Below are 20,343 nucleotides of genomic sequence, written 5' to 3' on the forward strand. Positions count from 1 at the left end.
TGATCTTTTAGCCAAAGAGTTCTTATTTTTCCCCGGAAGGAAACGTAAGCCCGTGTCGAATGAAATTCATGTTGTTACGGCTTTTTGACAATCATTTTAAGCTTGTTTTGTGTAGCAACGGCTCTGTACTGAACAAGCGTCAGGTTTGTAGTTTCATTAGGCAAAAAAAATAATAGGTGTGGTTAAGGTAACATAGCCAAAAAAATAGGGTAGGAAGGTAGGCAATCACTTTTGTTTTTTTTTAAACTTTTTCTTCTAATGTGTACAAATTAAACCTACTTGACAGGGAAATAAATGTGCGACTCGAGCGCTTTCGCTTTCATTGCGTTTTCTGCACTCGGTTTTTTTTTTTGTTTGTTTTTTTGTTTTTTTGTGACAAATGTAATAAAAAAGTTATAAGGTCGGCCCCTAAAAATAGGGTAGGTCGGGTTACCGTAACCACACCTATTTTGTTTTTAGGCCTTACTTTCAGTTTCAAGCCTCATTTGCTCCTTCTTTCTTCTTCGTTCAACGGCTGAAACTCCCACGATGTGTACGTGTACGACCGTTTTTACCCCGCATTTTGGCAGCCATACGCCGCTTCCGGGGAATGGATGCAAGGTATATTTATGTTTCTATAACCCACCGAACTCTGACATGGACTACAGGATCTTGTCCGTGCGCACTTGGTCTTGTGCTTGCGTATACACACGGAGGGGGCTAAGGCACGACGAGGTCTGCACATAAGTTTCCCTGGGAGATCAGAAAATATATCCACCCTTAACGAACCAGGCAGGACCGGGATTCGAACCCACGACCTTCCGCATAGGCCAGCGTCTCATTCACTAGGTCATTTCGCCCGTCTGAGCCTCATTTACAACACTCAGGACGGGGTGAAGTTGTTGAAATGTAATAAGTTGATGATACGTGATTGTGTTAACCTGTCATAAATGTATCTAAATTGCACATACAGCTTATCGGTCTTATCCAAACGTCCTTATTTAAAGAGACCAAAAAGCAATGTACTCACGTTAAAATGACGAACACGGAACGAATAACATTGCTTTTTGGTCTCTTTATTGTTCCCTCTCACGTGCAGTCGCCATTGTTTAATACTTTCGTCCTTATTTAAAACTACAGCAGTTAACGGAGTGTCAACTGTACTGATTATGCTTTGATTTTGCTGGCATGTAAACGTAAACTTTCATTCTCTAGGTTTAAAGACGTTATCACATGACATGGACAGAAATCACACAAATATGAATGGAATATTCAATATCAATAGACATAGTCATCTCAACGATACACGAATATGATTCTATGTGTCCAAGCTCATAATCAAACATTAATAGCCTAAAATGCCCGACAGGCAAAAAACGAAAGAAATATTCAATATTCGCCTACACAGTCATCTACGCGATATACCCTGACGGTATTCTTGATAATGAAATGTATCCAAGTTTCTAGTCGAAAATGTAAATACTTAATTACAAGGGCCAAAACGAAAGAATCCTCAGCACACTAAATCGTATCAGCGATAGCCTCTGACGGCATTCTTAATATTGAAATGCGTCCGAGCTCCCAGTAGGAAATTAAAAGAAGAGTTTCTCTTTGGTCTCTACCTCATCTAATCCTTGTTGATAACGTGCAAATACACGTGCGGCAGATCAAATATCTACTCCATTTACTCAGTGTAAGCGAAATAATTGGATTGTCGCAGAGGGGTTCATTTCCGATACATTCATTTCACCGGCTGATTGTGTGTGAAAGAAATGTTGAAAACGTTCAAAGAATCGGTTTTCTTTCAATTTTGTGAGGGTATTCATGCATCGAAGTCACCGTAATAAGTCATAGTGTTTTTTGTTGTTGTATTCACTGTTTAAAATGAAGGTATCACGTAAATGTTGGGATCAGTGATTGAAGAGAAATGCACCGTAGACTCACAAGGAATCGCAAGACATTGTCACAATCGCAAATAAGATATAATGTTGTGGAGAGCCAATCTGCAAATGATAACAGAAACCACTCACATTTCGAAAGAGAGAGACATTTAAAAAAAATTGAATACAGAAAATAAGAAATATAATGAAAAAACGAAGAAGAAAACGTGGTCAATATTTCTCGCCGTTTTAACGCAGTTTGGCCTGAGCACAATACGAGCGTAAAATCCCTGCCAGCATTTTCTCATTATTGTGAAAGGCCCTCTTTGGCTTTGCGCAAGCACTGTATGTGACGGAAATGAGAGTCGGCAAGCCAAACATTTATCCCTCTATAATTTCCTCCTCACCCCCTCGCCCTCCCGAAATCTCGGGGTCCAAGTCTTCTCGGCTAAGGCGACGACAAGACAGTGGTTCATCTTCAGAACCTTCCAGTGCGGGCTTCTGTAGTGTTGGAAAAAGGTCTGAAGAGGCTGCCACAGTCAAAGACCGCTAAAATTGCGGTCTTGACACCTTGAGACGCGGACGTCGTTTCATTTCCCCCACATCTCGCTCTCTCTCGTGCATTTGGGCGTTTTATGAGATTCTGCTGCTCTTTTGGAGGAGATGAAGGATTGAGGATTTGTTCTCGTGGTTTTTTTTTTCTGGTTAAGTTTGTCTTGGTTGGGTGACTGGTTTGCTATATGTCTCTCTCTATATATATCTCTCTGTCGCTGTCTCTGTCTCTGTCTCTGTCTCTCTCTCTCTCTCTCTCTCTCTCTCTCTCTCTTCCCCCCTTCTCTATCTCCCTTTCTCAATCTATGTATTCGTTTCTGTCTGTCTGTCTGTCTGTCTGTCTGTCTGTCTGTCTGTCTGTCTGTCTGTCTGTCTGTCTGTCTCTCCTCCCTCTCTCTCTCTCTCCCTCTCTCTCTCTCCCTCTCTCTCTCTCTCTCCCTCTCACCCTCTCTCTCTCCTCTATCTCTCTCTCCTCTCTCTCTCTCTCTCTCTCTGTTTTTCTCTCTCTCTTTCTCTCTCTCTCTCTCGCTTTCTCTCTCTCTCTCGCTCTCTCTCTCTCTCTCTCTCTCTCTCTTCCCCCTTCTCTATCTCCCTCTCTCAATCTATTTCTCTGTCTCTGTCTCTGTCTCTGTCTCTCTCTGTCTCTGTCTCTCTCTCTTCCCCCCCTTCTCTATCTCCCTCTTTCAATCTATTTCTCTGTCTCTGTCTCTGTCTCTGTCTCTGTCTCTGTCTCTGTCTCTCTCTCTCTCTCTCTCTCTCTCTAACTGTTTGTCTGTCTGTCTGTCTGTTTCCCTGTCTTTCTCTAAATCTCTCTCACTGTCTCTCTTTACAAGTACACTGAAGTTGTATACTTGCGAAATAGAGAGAGAGAGAGAACTCAGAACTCAGAACTCAGAATTTTATTACATAATGATAAAGGTTTTAGGCTTAGCCTAATCTTCCAACCTGTCCTTGGAACATACTACAGAGAGAGAGAATTGAATTGAATTGAAATTTATTTTACGAGGGTGACAGAATAAGCAATGCATACATGCTTCTTTTCATCCGGCCCTCGCCCATTGAGGGGTAACAAACAAGAAGAAATAAAAGATAAGTTTAACAATAGTACAAATGACATATTTACCATAATTAACATGTCAAGCAACCAATAAGACATTTTAAGATGCATTAGGATTCTTTAGCAATGCTTGAAAATCCTATATAACAGAGAGAGAGAGAGAGAGCGAGAGAGAGAGAGAGAGAGAGAGAGAGAGAGAGAGAGAGAGAGAGAGAGAGAGAGAGAGAGAGAGAGAGAGAGCGAGTCCAACTGACCGACAGTCACAGATAGAGGTAGAGTTTGAAACTTAAGTGTGCTTTAAGACAATGGTTAATCCAATGTGCCTATCTCACCGAGAACATATTCCACACATCAAAATAACCTGAGACAAAATCACGTAGCATGACCTAACAAAGGTTGAACAGAAAAAAATAACCAAACGCAAAGCTAATATTGATGCCTATTTTTAACACGCCCACAGACCTTCCAACAAAGAGAGAAATAAATCTGATAACAAAAAAAATAGATTTACAAAACAAATAAAAACAAAAGCCAAGAGAGACAGAGAAAAGAACGAAATGAGAGGGGGGGGGGAGAGAGAAAGACATCAGTAGATCATATAGAGAAAGACATTCACATCACGCATGAACAATTAACAAAACAATGGGCGAGATTCTCATTGTCACTGTTGCCCTGAAACCAGTCAGAATAATTACTTCTTTCACGTCATCAGATTGTTTCGTGTGTCACTTCTCGACGGGAGAAATATCCTCCTTTCGTCAGGACGGATGCAATAAAGAGACAGAGAGTAATAAAACTGCAGTTTATTGTGTTTCCCTGATAGCTCAGTGGGCAGCTCGTAATCCACCACTTTCGAAGCAGAACTCAGTCCGTTGCCGAGCTGAAAGCATCTAGACTCATTTATGACGATGCGCAAGCTTGCTTGCAACATCCCAGCCTGCAGCTGCGGTGGTGGTTTTGAAGCGAAGATGTGCAAATGTAGACGAACCGTTTGCGCGGGTCACATTTTCATTCAAAGAAACAAAGTATTTACTTCTCAAGATAGGTTGCGATATTTAACAGACCTGAAAGCGGTTTTATCACGGAATCACCCAACTGTGCAAACTAAGGGATTTTTCAGACACATAAAAATGATCGCAGGGCAGAGTGACTTATAGACAGATCGACAGGCATACAGACAGACAAGTAGACAGACAGACAGATACATTGATTGACTCGCCGAAAGATAGACATGTAAAAATGGCAGACAGAATATAGATATATGGACAGGTTATAATGCGGAAACATACGGGGTGACACTAAGACAAGGTTTATCAGTTCGGGTTTTTGCTTTTGCTATTATTTGTGTAGCTTTTTTACTTCAGTGTCTTTCTTATGCTGAGTTCTTACTTACATGTAACCACTGTTAACTTTCGTACGTGTATCGACACAATTAAAGATCAACCTAATGACCATGCACAAACTTTACAGAACAAAGCATGGGATATGATTCACCGCTTCATTTCGATTGTATTGATGATTTTCATTTTGCCCAGAGAAAACGAAACGTTCAAAATCAACGTCAGAGAGAAGGTTCAGCAAAAGTAGACGTGACACAAAACTATATGTGACCCAGTTTTACTTGATTCTTCAAAAAACGTTGGCCGTGGTACGTGAAAGCGAGCCGGTCAACATGGCACACCAAGAGAGTGGGCAGTGCCCAGTTAGAGCCATCTATATTCACAAAAGCGAAAATCAAACCCAGCAGATAGTTCCTCAGCACATGCAATCGTTCAATCGTTCTCTTCGCTTACCAGTCAACCCGGGGTTTTATCTGCCCCTGATTGTGTCTGCCTGTGACAAGGGGGCTAACCATGATGGAGGAGCAGTTCCGGTAACTCCAGATCACGCCCATTAAGATTAGTGCCCTTTGATAAGTGGTCACGTGATAAAATGGAAAGGCGAGGCAATGGCGCAAGATCGAATGTCGGACGGGTTGACTGAGCTCTGCTTATCTGGAGTGGGGAAAGAATCTTGAAAAATTATCTGTATTGTTGTATTTTCTATATTTACAAAGTCTCTCTGTCTGACTGTCTGTCTGTCTGTCTGTTTTCTCTCTCTCTCTCTCTCTCTCTCTCTCTCTCTCTCTCTCTCTCTCTCTCTCTCTCTCTCTCTCTCTCTCTCTCTCTCTCTCTCTCTCTCTCTCTCTCTCTCTCTCTCTTAAAGTCATTAAACTTAATGTCTGAGTAGTTTAACGCGTTTTGATTTACCACACTTAGTATTACGCCAAAGATATGCTGTGCATTGTATATTCTGAACATATTTTTGTTGTACTATTGCTAAATGTTCGATTGCTACCAGCTTGTACTTGTAATTAATTGCATAGTATGCATTTGATTTTATGAATAACCACATATGTAAGCTCTTCATGCCTCAACTTCATCATCATCATCATCATCAATATCATCATCATCGTCATCTTTATCATCACGTGCTGAAGTTTTCTGACTTTTTAACTTTTAATTTTTCAATTTTATCATTGTGTGTCTGTGCGTCCCAAGGACAGATTGTAAGAAAAGGCGTAGCCTTAAATCTTAATCCTTGTTAAATAAAGTTCAATAAAGTTCAATTCTCTCTCTCTCTCTCTCTCTCTCTCTCTCTCTCTCTCTCTCTCTCTCTCTCTCTCTCTCTCTCTCTCTCTCTCTCTCTCTCTCTCTCTCTTGTTTCTCTCTCTCTCCCAATCTTTCTATTATATCTCTCTCTTTCTCTGTGTGTGTATCTTTCTCTCTTATTTTAAGCGATTCATCATGCACTGATACACTCTTCCTCCTTTTCACATTAACCTATTAACTTAAATAGCGGTTCTCATTATTCATTTCATTTCCCAATATTGATTATATTCTGAAAGATCGAACACCAGTCCGGCGCCATTGTCAATGATAAGAATGCGACATATGACGTCACAACGGTCCGTTTTCCGGCACCAAACATGGTGGCAATTGGCGACACGCGCCTTCCAAACATCAACACACATCCATTTCCGAGAGAGAGAGAGAGAGAGAGAGAGAGAGAGAGAGAGAGAGAGAGAGAGAGAGAGAGAGAGAGAGAGAGAGAGAGAGGGAGAAGAGAGAGAGAGAGAGAGAGAGAGACAGAGAGAGAGAGAGAGAGAGAGAGAGAGAGAGAGAGAGAGAGAGGTGGGGGAACAGATTACTGATTTCAGAAATCAATATAACCGATTGGAATCCCAGAGGTCTATTTTTTCAAGACTAGCGTAAAAGCAAAAATTCTCCAGAGAACAATTCTGGTTTGAGATAATGTTCCTCACTATTTGTTCAACATCGTGAGTTAGATTGCCTTACAGGTTCCGCTTAATTTGGGTGAGATTGATCCGTTAAAACTGAAAGGGAATAGATGTGTGTGTGTGTGCGTGTGTGCGTGTGTGTGTGTGTCTATGTGTGTGTGTGTGTGTGTGTGTGTGCGTGCATGTGTATGTGTGCGCGCGTGTGTGTGTGTGTGCGGGTTTGTGTGTGAATGTGTGTGTACGTGCCCGCGCGCATGTGTGTATGTGCGTGTGTGTGTGTCTCACAATGGCCCTATGAATAAACCATCTGCGTCTGCGTCTGCGTCTCTCTCGCTCTCTCTCTCTCTCTCTCTCTCTCTCTCGCTATCTCTGTCTCTCTGTCTCTGTCTCTGTCTCCCTCCCTTTCTCTCTGTCTCTCTCTCTTCCTCTCTCTCTCTCTCTCTTTCTGTCTCTCTCTCTCTCTCTCTCTCTCTCTCTCTCTATCTATCTATTGCTTATCTATTACCCTCGATAATAAAGATTTTGTCTTGTCTTGTCTTGTCTCTCTCTCTTTCTCTCTCTCGCTATCTCTGTCTCTGTCTCTCTCTCTCCCTTTCTCTCTGTCTGTCTCTCTTACTCTCTCTCTCTCTCTCTTTCTCTCTCTGTCTCTCTCTCTCTCTCTCTCTCTCTCTCTCTCTCTCTCTCTCTCTCTTTTATGGTGAAACAGGACGATATCCTCTGTTTTGTTATAACGCACACCAAGTGTCTGCAGTTTTGGCTTCGTTTAACTCGAATGGATGTTAACAGGTACCCCAAGAATGTGTATGATATGTTATTATCAATACAAAGTCAAAATTACAAACAGTGGCTTTTAAAGTTTGTAATATTCTGTACAAGTACGGGTTTGGTGAAGTTTGCGAAGCACAAGGTGTTCGGGGTATTCCCACGTTTGTAAGAGAATTTCGCCAAAGACTTGTCGATTGCTTTAGACAGGACTGGCATAGTTCCATGGAATCCCATGTGTTTTATAATGTATATTCGTCATTTAAGCAGTCCTAGTGTATGAGTAGTTATTTGTATCAAATAGGAAATGTTCATTTGAGGAGAATGTTTGCACGCTTCAGACTTGGCATGCCACCCTTAAATAACCATTATTTACAATATAAACCCAATGTGAATAACGTGGAAAGACTGTGCCCTTTCTGTTCAGATGATACACTTGAAACGGAAGTTCATTTTTTACTTGTTTGTCACGCATATTATAAGGGTATCAGATTTGAATTGATAGTCCCAAAGTATTATCGGAACCCATCCATGTTTAGAATGTGCCAATTACTGTCTTCTACAAATTTCAAACTAGTAAGACAACTAGCAACGTATATTTATAAAGCTCTTCAATTTCGCACGAATGCTTTGACGACTGCACAGCTGCAAGATGTGGGAACATAATGTTGCTTGTTCTGCTTCTTAAACATTTTTCATTGTATCATGTGTCACCAGTCCGACTCTCTCTCTCTCTGTCTCTCTCTGTCTCCCTCTGTCTGTCTCTCTGTCTCTGTCTGTCTGTCTGTCTGTCTGTCTCTCTCTCTCTCTGATTTGGTGCTCTTTCTCTCTCTCTTTCTCTCTCTCTCTCTCTCTCACTCTCTCTCTCTCCCTCTCTCTCTTTGATTTGGTGCTCTCTCTCTCTCCCTCTCTCTCTCTCTCTCTCTCTCTCTCTCTCTCTCTCTCTCTCTCTCTCTCTCTCTCTTGTTTTTCCGTCCCCGCTTTGTAACGGTCTTGAATTGTTCTTTCATCTCTTGAACTTCCATTCGAAAGAAGCCTCTCCTTTTTTTAGTACCAACGTCGAATCACAATCAAAAGCAGAAATATCTAGAGGATTGGATTAAGAATGTTTTCGGAGTTTTATCTGTCTTTCGGATCGATAGTTTTCTACTGACCTTTTCATTGGGATTTGAAGGCAAACCTCGTTTTTTAAATGCCATAGGAGCTCTTTACCTTTATTTCAGAAAACATAGGTGGATGAAAACCTTTATTGTGCTTTTACAAACCCTTTGGGGGTCATACGAAAGTATAGATGTCACACGCTACAGTGTAGCGAAAGTTGAATAAAAGGACTGGATCTGCCTTTTAAAAAAATCCCCCAAAACTCTGGTTGTACTCGCATAGTTTTGCTTCTTTCCATTTGAAGCCAGACGTGCGTGTATTTATCGTATACACCTATTAACGAGGAATAGAGTCATGTAGAAATACAGTGAGAGTTGGCGTGTAACCTCTTCACATAGTGTAAGCTTACTGCAAGGCCCTGCAGTGTGTGTGTGTGTGTGTGTGTGTGTGTGTTTGTTTGTGTGTATGTGTGTGATTGTATGTGTGTATTTATGTGTGTGTTTGTATGTGTGTGTGTGTGTGTGTGTGTGTGTGTGTGTGTGTGTGTGTGTGTGTGTGTGTGTGAATCATTTGTGTTTGTGTGACTAAGTGATATTACCTTGAAAGTGTTTTCCACTTACGCAAACGTCTTACTTGAGTATACTAAAATCAGTATCTTGTTCTGCGTGTTACAGAAAACACAACGGCCTTGACACCGCTAGTTCACATGACCAACAAGTGTCACAAGACCGTGCACGTGAACGAGAGCCTCGTACTTGACCTTACAGAGGACCTCAAGGCCGACCGCGTGCTAGTGGGTCACCTGTCATGCGTACTGACGCTCCAGGCACCGCCAGGGGCGAGGCTGTATCTGCACGTGCTACAACTGGCCATTTCGGACAAAGCTGAGATGCCTGACAGGTGAGGTGATGATGGTGATGATGATGATGATGATGATGATGATGATGATGGTAATGATGATGATATTCATGATGGTGATGATGATGATGATGATGATGATGATGATGATGATGATGATGAGGAGGAGGAGGAGGAGAAGGAGGAGGAGGAGGGGGGGGGTGGGAGGGGGTGATGATGAAGATGACAACGATGATAATAATGTTGAATATGACGATGGTTTTGATGATGATGGTGATGGTGATGATGATGAGGATTAGGATTAGGATGATGTTCATGATATACGCCTAGTTGCGCTGTAAAAGCTTCTCTTATTAAGAATCAGTTCATACAATGTATTACGCAGATGGGATACATTTGCCCATGTCTGTAGCTCTGCATTGGAATCGCTAAATATAAAGATCCACCAAGGTTTTGAAGTCGCAGCAGTTTGGTGGAATCTGAACAGACTGATTCAACACTTAAGACGTTCAAACTCGTTCAATCTCAGGCTCCATAATGGTAGGTTTAAACGGTATTTACATAATATGAAAACAACAACAAACCAAACTTGACAAGTTAAAAACGCTCATTACATGAGGAGCTCTGATAGGAACAAATACATGTTGCATTCTCTAACACACACATTTTGTTGTTGTTCTCCATCATCCAGGCTTCACCTCTATGGTGTATCTAGCTCAGGCCGAGAGACGAGGCTAACGCCATCCATGGGTCTGTACGGTGTTCTGGAACGTCCCTTTCTCATCTACAACACCGCCGGGATCATCGTACCGGATTTCCGGTCTGCAGGCCCGGGCATGCGTCTTGACTACCAGGGCAAACCCACAGTTATCTACCGTGGATTTCGTGTCCTCGTCACCGTTTTCTACAGTAAGTGGTCTTTGCACGTATGGCATTTCAGTAGACACACAAAAACCAACTAAAAACAACACACAGGCAAGAACAAGAACTACTCACTAACAAAACAAACAAGAGAGAACTGATTAGAATAAGAAAATATGGTATGGTAGACCTATTGATTTGAATGTGATGTTAGGATATGAATTAGCATTGAGATATTTCAGTATTGTGTAAATGTTGAAGGATGAATGAGGATACGTTGTAGACGGATGCTTGAATTTTTTTGATTAAAAGCCCCACAATGATGTGCTTGGCAACATGAAAAAAAAAAATAAAAAAAGAAAAGAAAAGAAAATTAAGTAAGACAAACGGAAAGCATTGACAAGAAGAATTAAGATAAACTTAAACTGCGTATTATTACATTTAGTCAAGTTTTGATAAGTGTTAATATTCGAGCAAAGCTGTCGAAAAACGCCGGACAGTTTGGTTGTTTTGTGTATGTAGAAAACAATAGAGTGTCTGCTGTTCACCAACATTTGCTCACTGATGAGACATAAACGGGACAAATACAGGTTTGAATGATGCAGCCTAGCTTTTTTTCAGCCTTCATGTTGATTGAACTACTGTGTGTTGTTGTTGTTGTTGCTGATGCTACCGTTTTTCTGTTGCCGCGTTGTTGTTGTTGTTGTTGTTGTTGTTGTTGTTGTTGTTGTTGTTGTTGTTGTTGTTATTGTTGTTGTTGTTGTTGTTGTTGTTGTTGTTGTTGTTGTTGTTGTTGTCACGATTGTTGTTGTTGTTGTTGTTGATGTGGTGGTGGTCGTGGTTTCTTTAAATTGTTCGCTTTTAGTGTTTAAAATCATCATTATATTCAATTGCGGCGTGTGTGTTTTTGTACACAGGTCCCATGGACGATGGATCGTGCAGACAAGGGACCTTCTACTGTCCCTATGCAGGCACCTGCATTCCGTCTGCAGTGCGCTGTGACTCGCTCCCTAACTGTGGCCTGGATGATAGCACTGATGAGAAAAGCTGTCAGCGAGAGGACATTGTCACTAACTTGATGGAGGAATGTAAGGGCCAAGTCAGTGTGTGTGTGTGTGTGTGTGTGTGTGTGTGTGTGTGTGTTCGTGCGTGTGTGTTCGTGCGTGCGAGCATGCATGCGCACATGCGTGTGTACATGCTTGCGTGCATGCGTGCGTGCATGCGTGTGTGTGTGTGTGTGTGTTTGTGTGTGTGTGCGTGTGTTTGTGTGTGTGTGTGTGTGTTCGTGGGTGCGAGCATGCATGCGTACATGCGTGTGTACATGCGTGCGTGATTCCTTGTGTGTGTATGTGTGTATGCAGGAGTGACGGGCAATGTTGTGAATGAAGTTTAAATCCAATGTGTGTGCTGTCATTTCAGACGCCACCAAGACGGCTATCATAGCAGGCGTGACGGGGATTCTCGTGTTTCTTGGCGTGGCGGCCTTGGTGCTGCTTTTCCTCATCAGGTACCACAGAATTAAGTAAGTAGCTCTGTTTTCCGTTCACGTCTTGCCCAAAGAAACGATTGTTTTTATGACTGGTTTGTCAAATTTCTCTCCACAACACTTTAAATTTGATCCCACTTAAATTCTAGACTTTTTAATGAAAATTGTTACATGTGCAGGGCGGGGATGTAGCTCAGTCGGTAGCGCGCTGGATTTGTATCCAGTTGGCCGCTGTCAGCGTGAGTTCGTCCCCACGTTCGGCGAGAGATTTATTTCTCAGTCAACTTTGTGTGCAGACTCTCCTCGGTGTCCGAACACCCCCGTGTGTACACGCAAGCACAAGACCAAGTGCGCACGAAAAAGATCCTGTAATCCATGTCAGAGTTCGGTGGGTTATAGAAACACGAAAATACCCAGCATGCTTCCTCCGAAAACGGCGTATGGCTACAAATGGCGGGGTAAAAAACGGTCATACACGTAAAATTCCACTCGTGCAAAAAACCCACGAGTGTACGTGGGAGTTTCAGCCCACGAACGCAGAAGAAGAAGAAGAAGAAGAAGAAGAAGAAGAAGAAGAAGAAGAAGAAGAAGAAGAAGAAGAAGAAGAAGAAGAAGAAGAAGTTACATGTATATACATTTGTTAGGGCATTTGCTTGTGTTTGTTTTCGAATGTTTGATAGCACTAGTTATAACGACGTCATTGTTGTTGTATACTTACCCAAACATGATAAATACATCCTTTCCAATGTTGCAGGGACAGAAGAGACACAGACCAATCAATGCACTTTACGTCACGAGGGGGCGGGGCTTGCAAGTACAGGAACGAGACTGACCTGACGCGACTGTACGCCCCTCCCTCCTACGAGGATGTGATGATCCCCAATGACAAGGACGAGTTTCATCACCGTGTCCAGTACCCCAATTCTGACCCCCCTCCCACCTACAGTGCCGCCGTGGCTAGTCAGTATTGGCCTTTTGGTTGACTTCTTTATGAATTAGTGGATTGCTGCATCTGTATCTGAACGAATGAATAAAAGAAAGAACGAATTAGAGAATGAATGCATGAATGAATGAATGAATGAATAAATTAATTATTTATTCAATTAAGTAATTAAACAGTCAGTGTGTAATTGCATGAATCCTTAGATAAATCCATGCACTAATTGTTCAATGAATGAATGAATGAATCAATCAATCAATCACTAAGTCCATCCATCTATCTGTCTATCCATCAATCCATCCATCCATCCAACCATCAATTAATTTCATCTGTCAGTCAACCCAGTAAAATTTAAAGTCGACACTTTTAATGAGGTGTAAATGCAGACCAGGAAAAAAAACACATACACCTGACTGAATACATATAGGTTACACACTCCGAGTTCTGATTATCTTGCATATTTTCCCGAGGGTCGATTTTCAGGTATTACCGAGCCTTTGGCGAGGTAATACCTGAAAATCTACCCGAGGGAAAATATGCGAGATATTCACATTTTCCCGAGGGTCGATTTTCAGGTATTACCGAGCCTTTGGCAAGGTAATACCTTAAAATCTACCCGAGGGAAAATATGCAATATATTCAGGACGAGTTGTGTAAGCTTTTTATCCTATTACTCCGACGTTTTCATTAAAAAAAAACACTAACTTTTCCCACTAAAACCTGCCGGTGCCTGTTTTCAGCTTGCCAAAAGCCTCCGCAGACGAAACTCATGTCAATGAATTCATACGCAAAGCCAGTTCCCTTTTGTCTGCATAATGGACGGCGCCATTCGACTTGTATGTGGACATTCAGTCATTCTTATTGCTTATAAAAAGGTCTGCTATCTGCTTTTACATTTTGAAAGTCATTTTAAAATATCCCTGTGTATATTTGTGACCCTCCACCACGAAATGAGTCGCATGTCACCTCGCGCGGTTCTGCGCTAGGCTTAATATAAGTCCGGGGAGTGTCTGGTAACAGTGTGAGGGTCACCTTAGTCACATGCTTATAACTTAAACAGTTTTCGCTCTTTTCTAAAACGGGTTTCATCACTGGATAGGGCATAAAAAACTCTTTAGGAAAATGTAAAAATAGGAAAATCATGCAAAGGTGACAATTATGCGACTCATTCCGTGGTGGAGGGTCACATTTAACATCGGCTTTCGTTATACTCGATTCGGCATACCGGGTTTATATTCTTACCAGAATTGCGCACAATAACGGCAGCGCAACGAATTCAGTTTGGGCCGTGCTGGTTTGGTCGTTGACCCAAGTCAGTGTTATTGTTTAGTCGGTGATAGAAAATGTGGCTATCATCGCGCTGTTTCGGTTTTCACTCGTGGATCACTTACATATTCAGTCGTCACGTTTAAGGTGAGCCAAAGCTTCAATACTTCGCCTGTTGTAGACGTTAAGCGATAAAGCCTGGAAGTTGTATGTCGGTACTGAGAGTCGGTCGCGGTACATCGCTTTCTACTTTGTCCCGGTCTTGAGTTTGAACACTTAAGGTTGGATACATCTAACACCTCACATCCTCTCCTCTTCCCCATATATCTTAACTGTATCTCCAACTTCCGTTCGTCTTCTTCTTTTCATGTTGATGCCACTCGCTCATTTGTCGCTGAACCCCGCATTCACTGATTCACACAAGCCCGTCTAGCAGACGACGTCAGTTCGAACAGCCTTGAACAGCACGGTTGCAAGCAGATTCAGCTAACAATCGAAGCAATATACTGAAAGCCAAAGCAAATAACCAAATGAGAAAACCCAACGTTTGATTTGACTTCACGGTCACTCTTCTGATTATTAGTTTTGGGCGTTAGAATGGATCTCAACGGGTTCCCAGCTACGACAACTTTTCCAGAATTGTGCACCGGTGTGACGATTTCATCTTTCGCCCGTGTTCATATTTCCCCCTCGATATATACTCAAGACTGAAATGTTGTTTCCTGGTAAAATTAAGAAGTGACATTATTTATGGGCGAAAAGCATGTCAGTTTCTTGCATGTGAAGAAAATTGGTGATGAAATTTAATAGATTTCACCCCCAAAATCGATTTCTTCGAAAACGTGTACCGAGTGGTTACGTCCCTCGAATAAGAAGGGAAATATTTTAGGATGAATCACATTTCTAAGTTAAATACAAACAAATTGGTTGGACAAATTTGGCCCCATGAATGTAAGGTACACATAGTCGCTCATCAGTACTATCGAAGTTTTTTTGTTTTGTTCAGTGTGGAGTTTATACTAGATCAACGAGGCCGAGAATCGAAATATGACCACGGCGAAAGATGAAATCGTCACACCGGCATTGAAATGCTCAGGCCTTCGACAGTCGATGTCAGTTTCAGATTGAGTTGTCGAACTACCAGTTGTCTGGGTTGTGTTTTGATTGCGCTCTCTCTCTCTCTCTCTCTCTCTCTCTCTCTCTCTCTCTCTCTCTCTCTCTCTCTCTCTCTCTCTCTCTCTCTCTCTCTCTCTCTCTCTCTCTCTCTCTCTCTCTCTCTCTCACGGTTCTGTGTAGATGGCTGTCTGTGTAAACATTAGGGAGTATTGTCCCTTGTTCTCACTCGCGATACTCGTTGAAAATGCCTTTGACCATGCAGTCGCTTCGGCCAGCGAAGTATCTCGACTCCGCTCTTTAAACCCATGCAGAATGTGCGTATCGTCTGGAGTATTCTTTATTTTCTCATTATTACCAATTCAGTGCCCCATATGGCTTTTTGACCAATCAGGACGGATTCTAGGTGACTCTCTAAATGTTAGCCTGTAACGTTCAGGCAGGGACCCTTTTTGTTTATCACGCTAAGAATTAACAAGACAAAGTGAAAATGTAATTCAACAATATCAGCCTGATTTATTCTAAAGAATGACACTTCAAATGCTGTCAGGTAATACTCTCTTTATCTAAAAAAATACTGAAAAGCGAGTTTTGTCGGTGGGTGCGTAACGGAACAGCAAGGCACCGCCCATCGTCTGAGTGTGCAACGCCGACCGCTCACTTGAAACCTAATTGATCAAAGTTCGGAAAAATCAAGTGAAATTGCGCCACTCGCTTTACATCAAATGTATTTTTACGTCATTTCCCATCCGTCTGGAGTCGGTTCTAAATCTGTCTAAGTCTGTTCAACAAGAAAAACCGAAGCAACCGAAACGCCTGTTCAACATGGTTTATCTTGTGAGATTGTTGTGTGTCAAAGGCATTTGACCTGTGAATATTCATCCCGTCAGGTGTGTTACTCTGATTGGCTGACTCAAGTCACGAGAATTCTTTGACTGATAGGCATAATCAGGTAGAAGCGCTCAAGTTACCATTGCGGCTGTTCTGTCTAATTTGCGGGGTTGCTTCGAAATTTCTTTTGGTCGAATTAAACGGTAATAAAACCGTTATTTCTAATATGCTGACTATTGGCAAATGATAACAGACATGTATCACAAACGATATCAGCATTCGTCTAAAAGGCTCATGCTTGATATCTTTTTTCTCGACATGTCTTGTTATCATTTGCTAACAGTCAGCATATTAGAAATAACTCATAATATTGACGTATGTAGGCCTGTAGCTAAACGTGATATCGACTTTGACACAACATATTTCAGTCGTATGTTGAAAAAAGTTGTCCATCTGTAAACTCTGAATATGCAGATGACCTCTATGAATTATTCAATTGTACTCTGAGATCAAAGACAATGACCAATGACAGGTGAGATCGAGACTCGGTTGTGATGGATTATTCATACGGTTGTGATGGATTATCCAGAATAATCACCTCCTCAGCTAACAGAGACAAAGAGGCAGGTCATGGGATAAATCTGAATAACCAGTACTGTCCAATCTGCTGAAACAGAAAAACAGAAGGAAACACATGAATAAACAGAGAACTAAACAAACAAGCAAACCAAAGAAAAGAAGATCGAAAACCCCAAGGTAAATGAATCATACAAAATTGATTTCAATGCTTGTGATTCTCTCTCGGCATAACTCTCACTTACTCTTGTTGCACATGTCGTATGCATTTAAAGCGCTTACGTCCCTTTGTTTCTCAGATCCTAGGTAAATAATCTATGCATTTAAAGCGCTTACGTCCCTTTGTTTCTCAGATCCTAGGTAAATAATCTATGCATTTAAAGCGCTTACGTCCCTTTGTTTCTCAGATCCTAGGTAAATAATCTATGCATTTAAAGCGCTTACGTCCCTTTGTTTCTCAGATCCTAGGTAAATAATCTATGCATTTAAAGCGCTTACGTCCCTTTGTTTCTCAGATCCTAGGTAAATAATCTATGCATTTAAAGCGCTTACGTCCCTTTGTTTCTCAGATCCTATAGGTAAATAATCTTGCATCAGGAGATGAAGTTCGCATGTCGTATTTTTTCACGCACTCTTACTTTAATCCTTTGCTTGCAGCACTCGTTCACCAAGAAGGCAACGACTCCAGCGAAGACGAGCGAGACAAGTCACGAGGCTCCAAGCACAGACCTGCGCGGGCACAGCCGGAAGACCGTCCACCATCTTTCGAACTGGAGCGCCTGCGCGGCGCATGCGCAGATGGCTCGGAAGAAGATGTACGCATGCACGGCACGTGGCCTTCCGACACGGACGAGGAGGATGAAGTGAAGGAACGAAGGAAGAAAAAGGGAGGAAAAGGCAAAGGGAAGTCCCGACGATGTCCTGAGGGGGATTACTCCACTAAAGCAAGTCGTCTTGCCGATGTCGGTGGAAAGAAGCGATCGTCTGCAGATCCACCACTGTACGAGAACACTCGGTTAGAATCGTCTCCCCTGATCACACCACCACCACATTCCTGCAGTCCTCACGAGAACCACACATCCTCCCCGTCTTCAGAATCTCCCAGCGACAGCTCGCCCTCTCACGGACCTTCCCGTGACGTCACCAACGGCCTTGGGGGAGAGGCGGTGAGCGAGACGGAGAGTCAGCAGCTCAACAGCAGCAAGCGGAACTCCAGAACCGAGTCCAACTCTCCTGGCGGTTCCAGCTCGTCCATACACTCACCAAGCCCTGCCAAAAACCCTCTCAGTGAAGAAGCAGATAAGGTTGTCTGCAGTGAGGGTTCTTCGCCGTCTGCGGACCGCAAATCTCTTCGTCATTCGCCGTCAAGTTCACCACCCACGGACAGCAAATCGCCTCACCACTCGCCTTCCATTACCCCGGTGCATGCTAAGTGTTCGTCCAGGACGCAGTCTGATGATTCCCTCCACATGAAAAGCGGCGCTGAGACCAACGGCCTCAATGGTGACAGCTTTGTGGATCTGAACCCTGCTGTGAAGAAGGTTCAACATCATGAGAATGGGATGGAGAATGGTGCTCATGTTACACTGGCTACTGCTGAATAAACGACTCTGATTTGATTTCGTTTAATAATGAATTATCAAATTTCAGACACTTTAAATCCCGCATCGAATATCAAAATCGCTATCCACAGAAACAAAATCTAAAAATGAAAAGACTGCTCACGTTGCAAACTTTAGAAAAACACACACACAGAAAAACATAAAAACAATGACCTTTCGTTTTTGTTTTTTGATTCGCTATCCGCTGAGTTATATTGTTGATCCGGTATTTGCAGAACTTTACTTTCGTCGCTTGACGCCGCACGAACTCTTTACAATGGTTGTTCCCTGACCTGTGCTCGACTGAAAAAATGTCTGCGAACCCAGAGCTGAAAGGGTGAAAAACATGACATCGGATGTCGTCATTCGGTTGCCTTCTAATTTTTGCCTTCCGATTATATTCGATTGATAATGTTATAGAATATACATCAGTTATTGCAGAACTGTGAAGGCTTTTCCTTTTACCGATACAGACAGCAAATCTTTTATCCTTTTGGTGATTTTCACAGATATAAATATCAGATCCTACGGAATGTTGATGGTTTTGACTAATATTATCATCACATCTGGAAGAGTTCTGACTGATTTTAACCAATACCGATATCATAATTATATTGAAGAGTTTTGATGATTTTAGCCCATTATTGATATCAGAGTGTAAAGACCTTTGATGAGTTTAACCAATACTGACATCTGATATTGAATAGTTTTCATGGTTTTCACCAGTATCGATATCAGATCTCGAATAATGCCGATGAATTTTGACAATATTGATGTACAATTTTGAAGCAATTATATTATGTATATTTGATCTTGAAAAATGTTGATTATTTTAACCACTGTTAACATCGGATTTTGATTTATGTTGATGATTTTAACCAAGATTATTATTAAATCTTGAAGAGATTTGATGATTTTGATCTTTATTGATATCAGATCGTGATGAATATTGATGATTTTAACCAATCTAGTATTAGATTATGATGAATTTTAAATGGTGATATATTTTCAGTAATAAATATAAATTGATTGAGTGTGTAAGTAAGATGTAACTATTTGAGTAATTCACTAATTGCTGGCTAGCATAATGATTTTTGTTTGCAACTGCTTGTGTGTGTGACTGCTTGTGTGTGTGACTGACTGCTTGTGTGTGTGTGACTGCTTGTGTGTATGACTGCTTGTGCTTTGTTTAGGTCAACTCCATTTCCATCTTATATGCAATCAATGGAAAGAGAGAGAGAGAGAAAGAGAGAGAGAGAGAGAGAGAGAGAGAGAGAGAGAGAGAGAGAGAGAGAGAGAGAGAGAGAGAGGGAGAGAGAGAGAGAGAGAGAGGGGGAGAGAGAGAGGGAGAGAGAGAGAGGGAGAAAGAGAGAGAGAGAGATAGAGACAGGGAGAGAAAGAGAGAGAGAGGGGGAGAAATGCTGGTGTTCATTTTTCTTTCTTTTTTTCTCTCCAAAAATAAAGGTTGTGTGTTGAAAGAAGGGGGGGGGGGGGGGGGGGGTAGGGGAGGTGCGGGAAGAATTGTATATGTATTTTTGTTTCAGTTTTTAAAGACGCTCTTGTTGTGATTTATGCGTGGCAATGTTATCATTCCGTTTATGTGTATAATGCCGCTGAATCAAATGTACTTTACGTCGCTTGCCAAAACCAATGTATGTTCAAATTGCATTCCATTAGTCGTCGTACTTGTACTCAGAAACCTGCAGATTGGCCTAAGTGATAACCAATCAAGCACAAACGATGTTTTGATTTCATGAATGACTCGGAATGGTGCTGTAGGCCTACATAAATGACATCAGTCAATCAAGTTAAAATAAATGCATGTGTTTGTTTTTGCAATCTATTTGCCCTTTGGTGTTTTGACTCGTGGTTTCCTTCACGTGTGTGTGCGTGTGTGTGTGTGCTTGCGTGCGTGCGTGCGTGCGTGCGTGCGTGTCGCCGCGTGCGTGACGGTGCGTGCGCGCGCGCGTGTGTGTGTGTGTGTGTGTGTGTGTGCTTGCAGTGCCGGTTTGTCAGTTTGTCACTGTACATATGTATCTACACTGTAAACTGAAGTGTTCCACTTAGTGAACACACTTGTTGTAACCAGTTGTTATGGGGGCGAGGACGCCCCCATTCTATACGGATAGTTTCGAGGTTGACCATGGGCAGCGCCATTTTGTTGTGAAATACGTCATCAGTTTGTGTACACAGGAAGTTG

General features: G+C 42.1%; 1 protein-coding gene across 3 annotated transcripts in view; it reads left to right on the forward strand.

The window, feature by feature from the left end:
• The window catches only part of LOC138965233 (uncharacterized), a 75,750-nt gene extending 55,764 nt beyond the window's left edge, over positions 1 to 19,986 (forward strand). For all 3 annotated transcript variants that reach the window (XM_070337359.1, XM_070337360.1, XM_070337358.1), the window contains exons 3-8: positions 9,286 to 9,511; positions 10,161 to 10,378; positions 11,248 to 11,418; positions 11,750 to 11,852; positions 12,571 to 12,776; positions 17,200 to 19,986. In XM_070337359.1, the coding sequence (XP_070193460.1) occupies positions 9,286 to 9,511; positions 10,161 to 10,378; positions 11,248 to 11,418; positions 11,750 to 11,852; positions 12,571 to 12,776; positions 17,200 to 18,146 (1,871 nt within the window). In that variant the 3' untranslated portion in view covers positions 18,147 to 19,986. The remainder of the gene's footprint in view (positions 1 to 9,285; positions 9,512 to 10,160; positions 10,379 to 11,247; positions 11,419 to 11,749; positions 11,853 to 12,570; positions 12,777 to 17,199) is intronic.
• Positions 19,987 to 20,343: the final 357 nt, after the last annotated feature.

This window comes from Littorina saxatilis, linkage group LG4 (assembly GCF_037325665.1).
Source record: "Littorina saxatilis isolate snail1 linkage group LG4, US_GU_Lsax_2.0, whole genome shotgun sequence".
Classification (NCBI taxonomy): Eukaryota; Metazoa; Mollusca; class Gastropoda; order Littorinimorpha; family Littorinidae; genus Littorina; species Littorina saxatilis.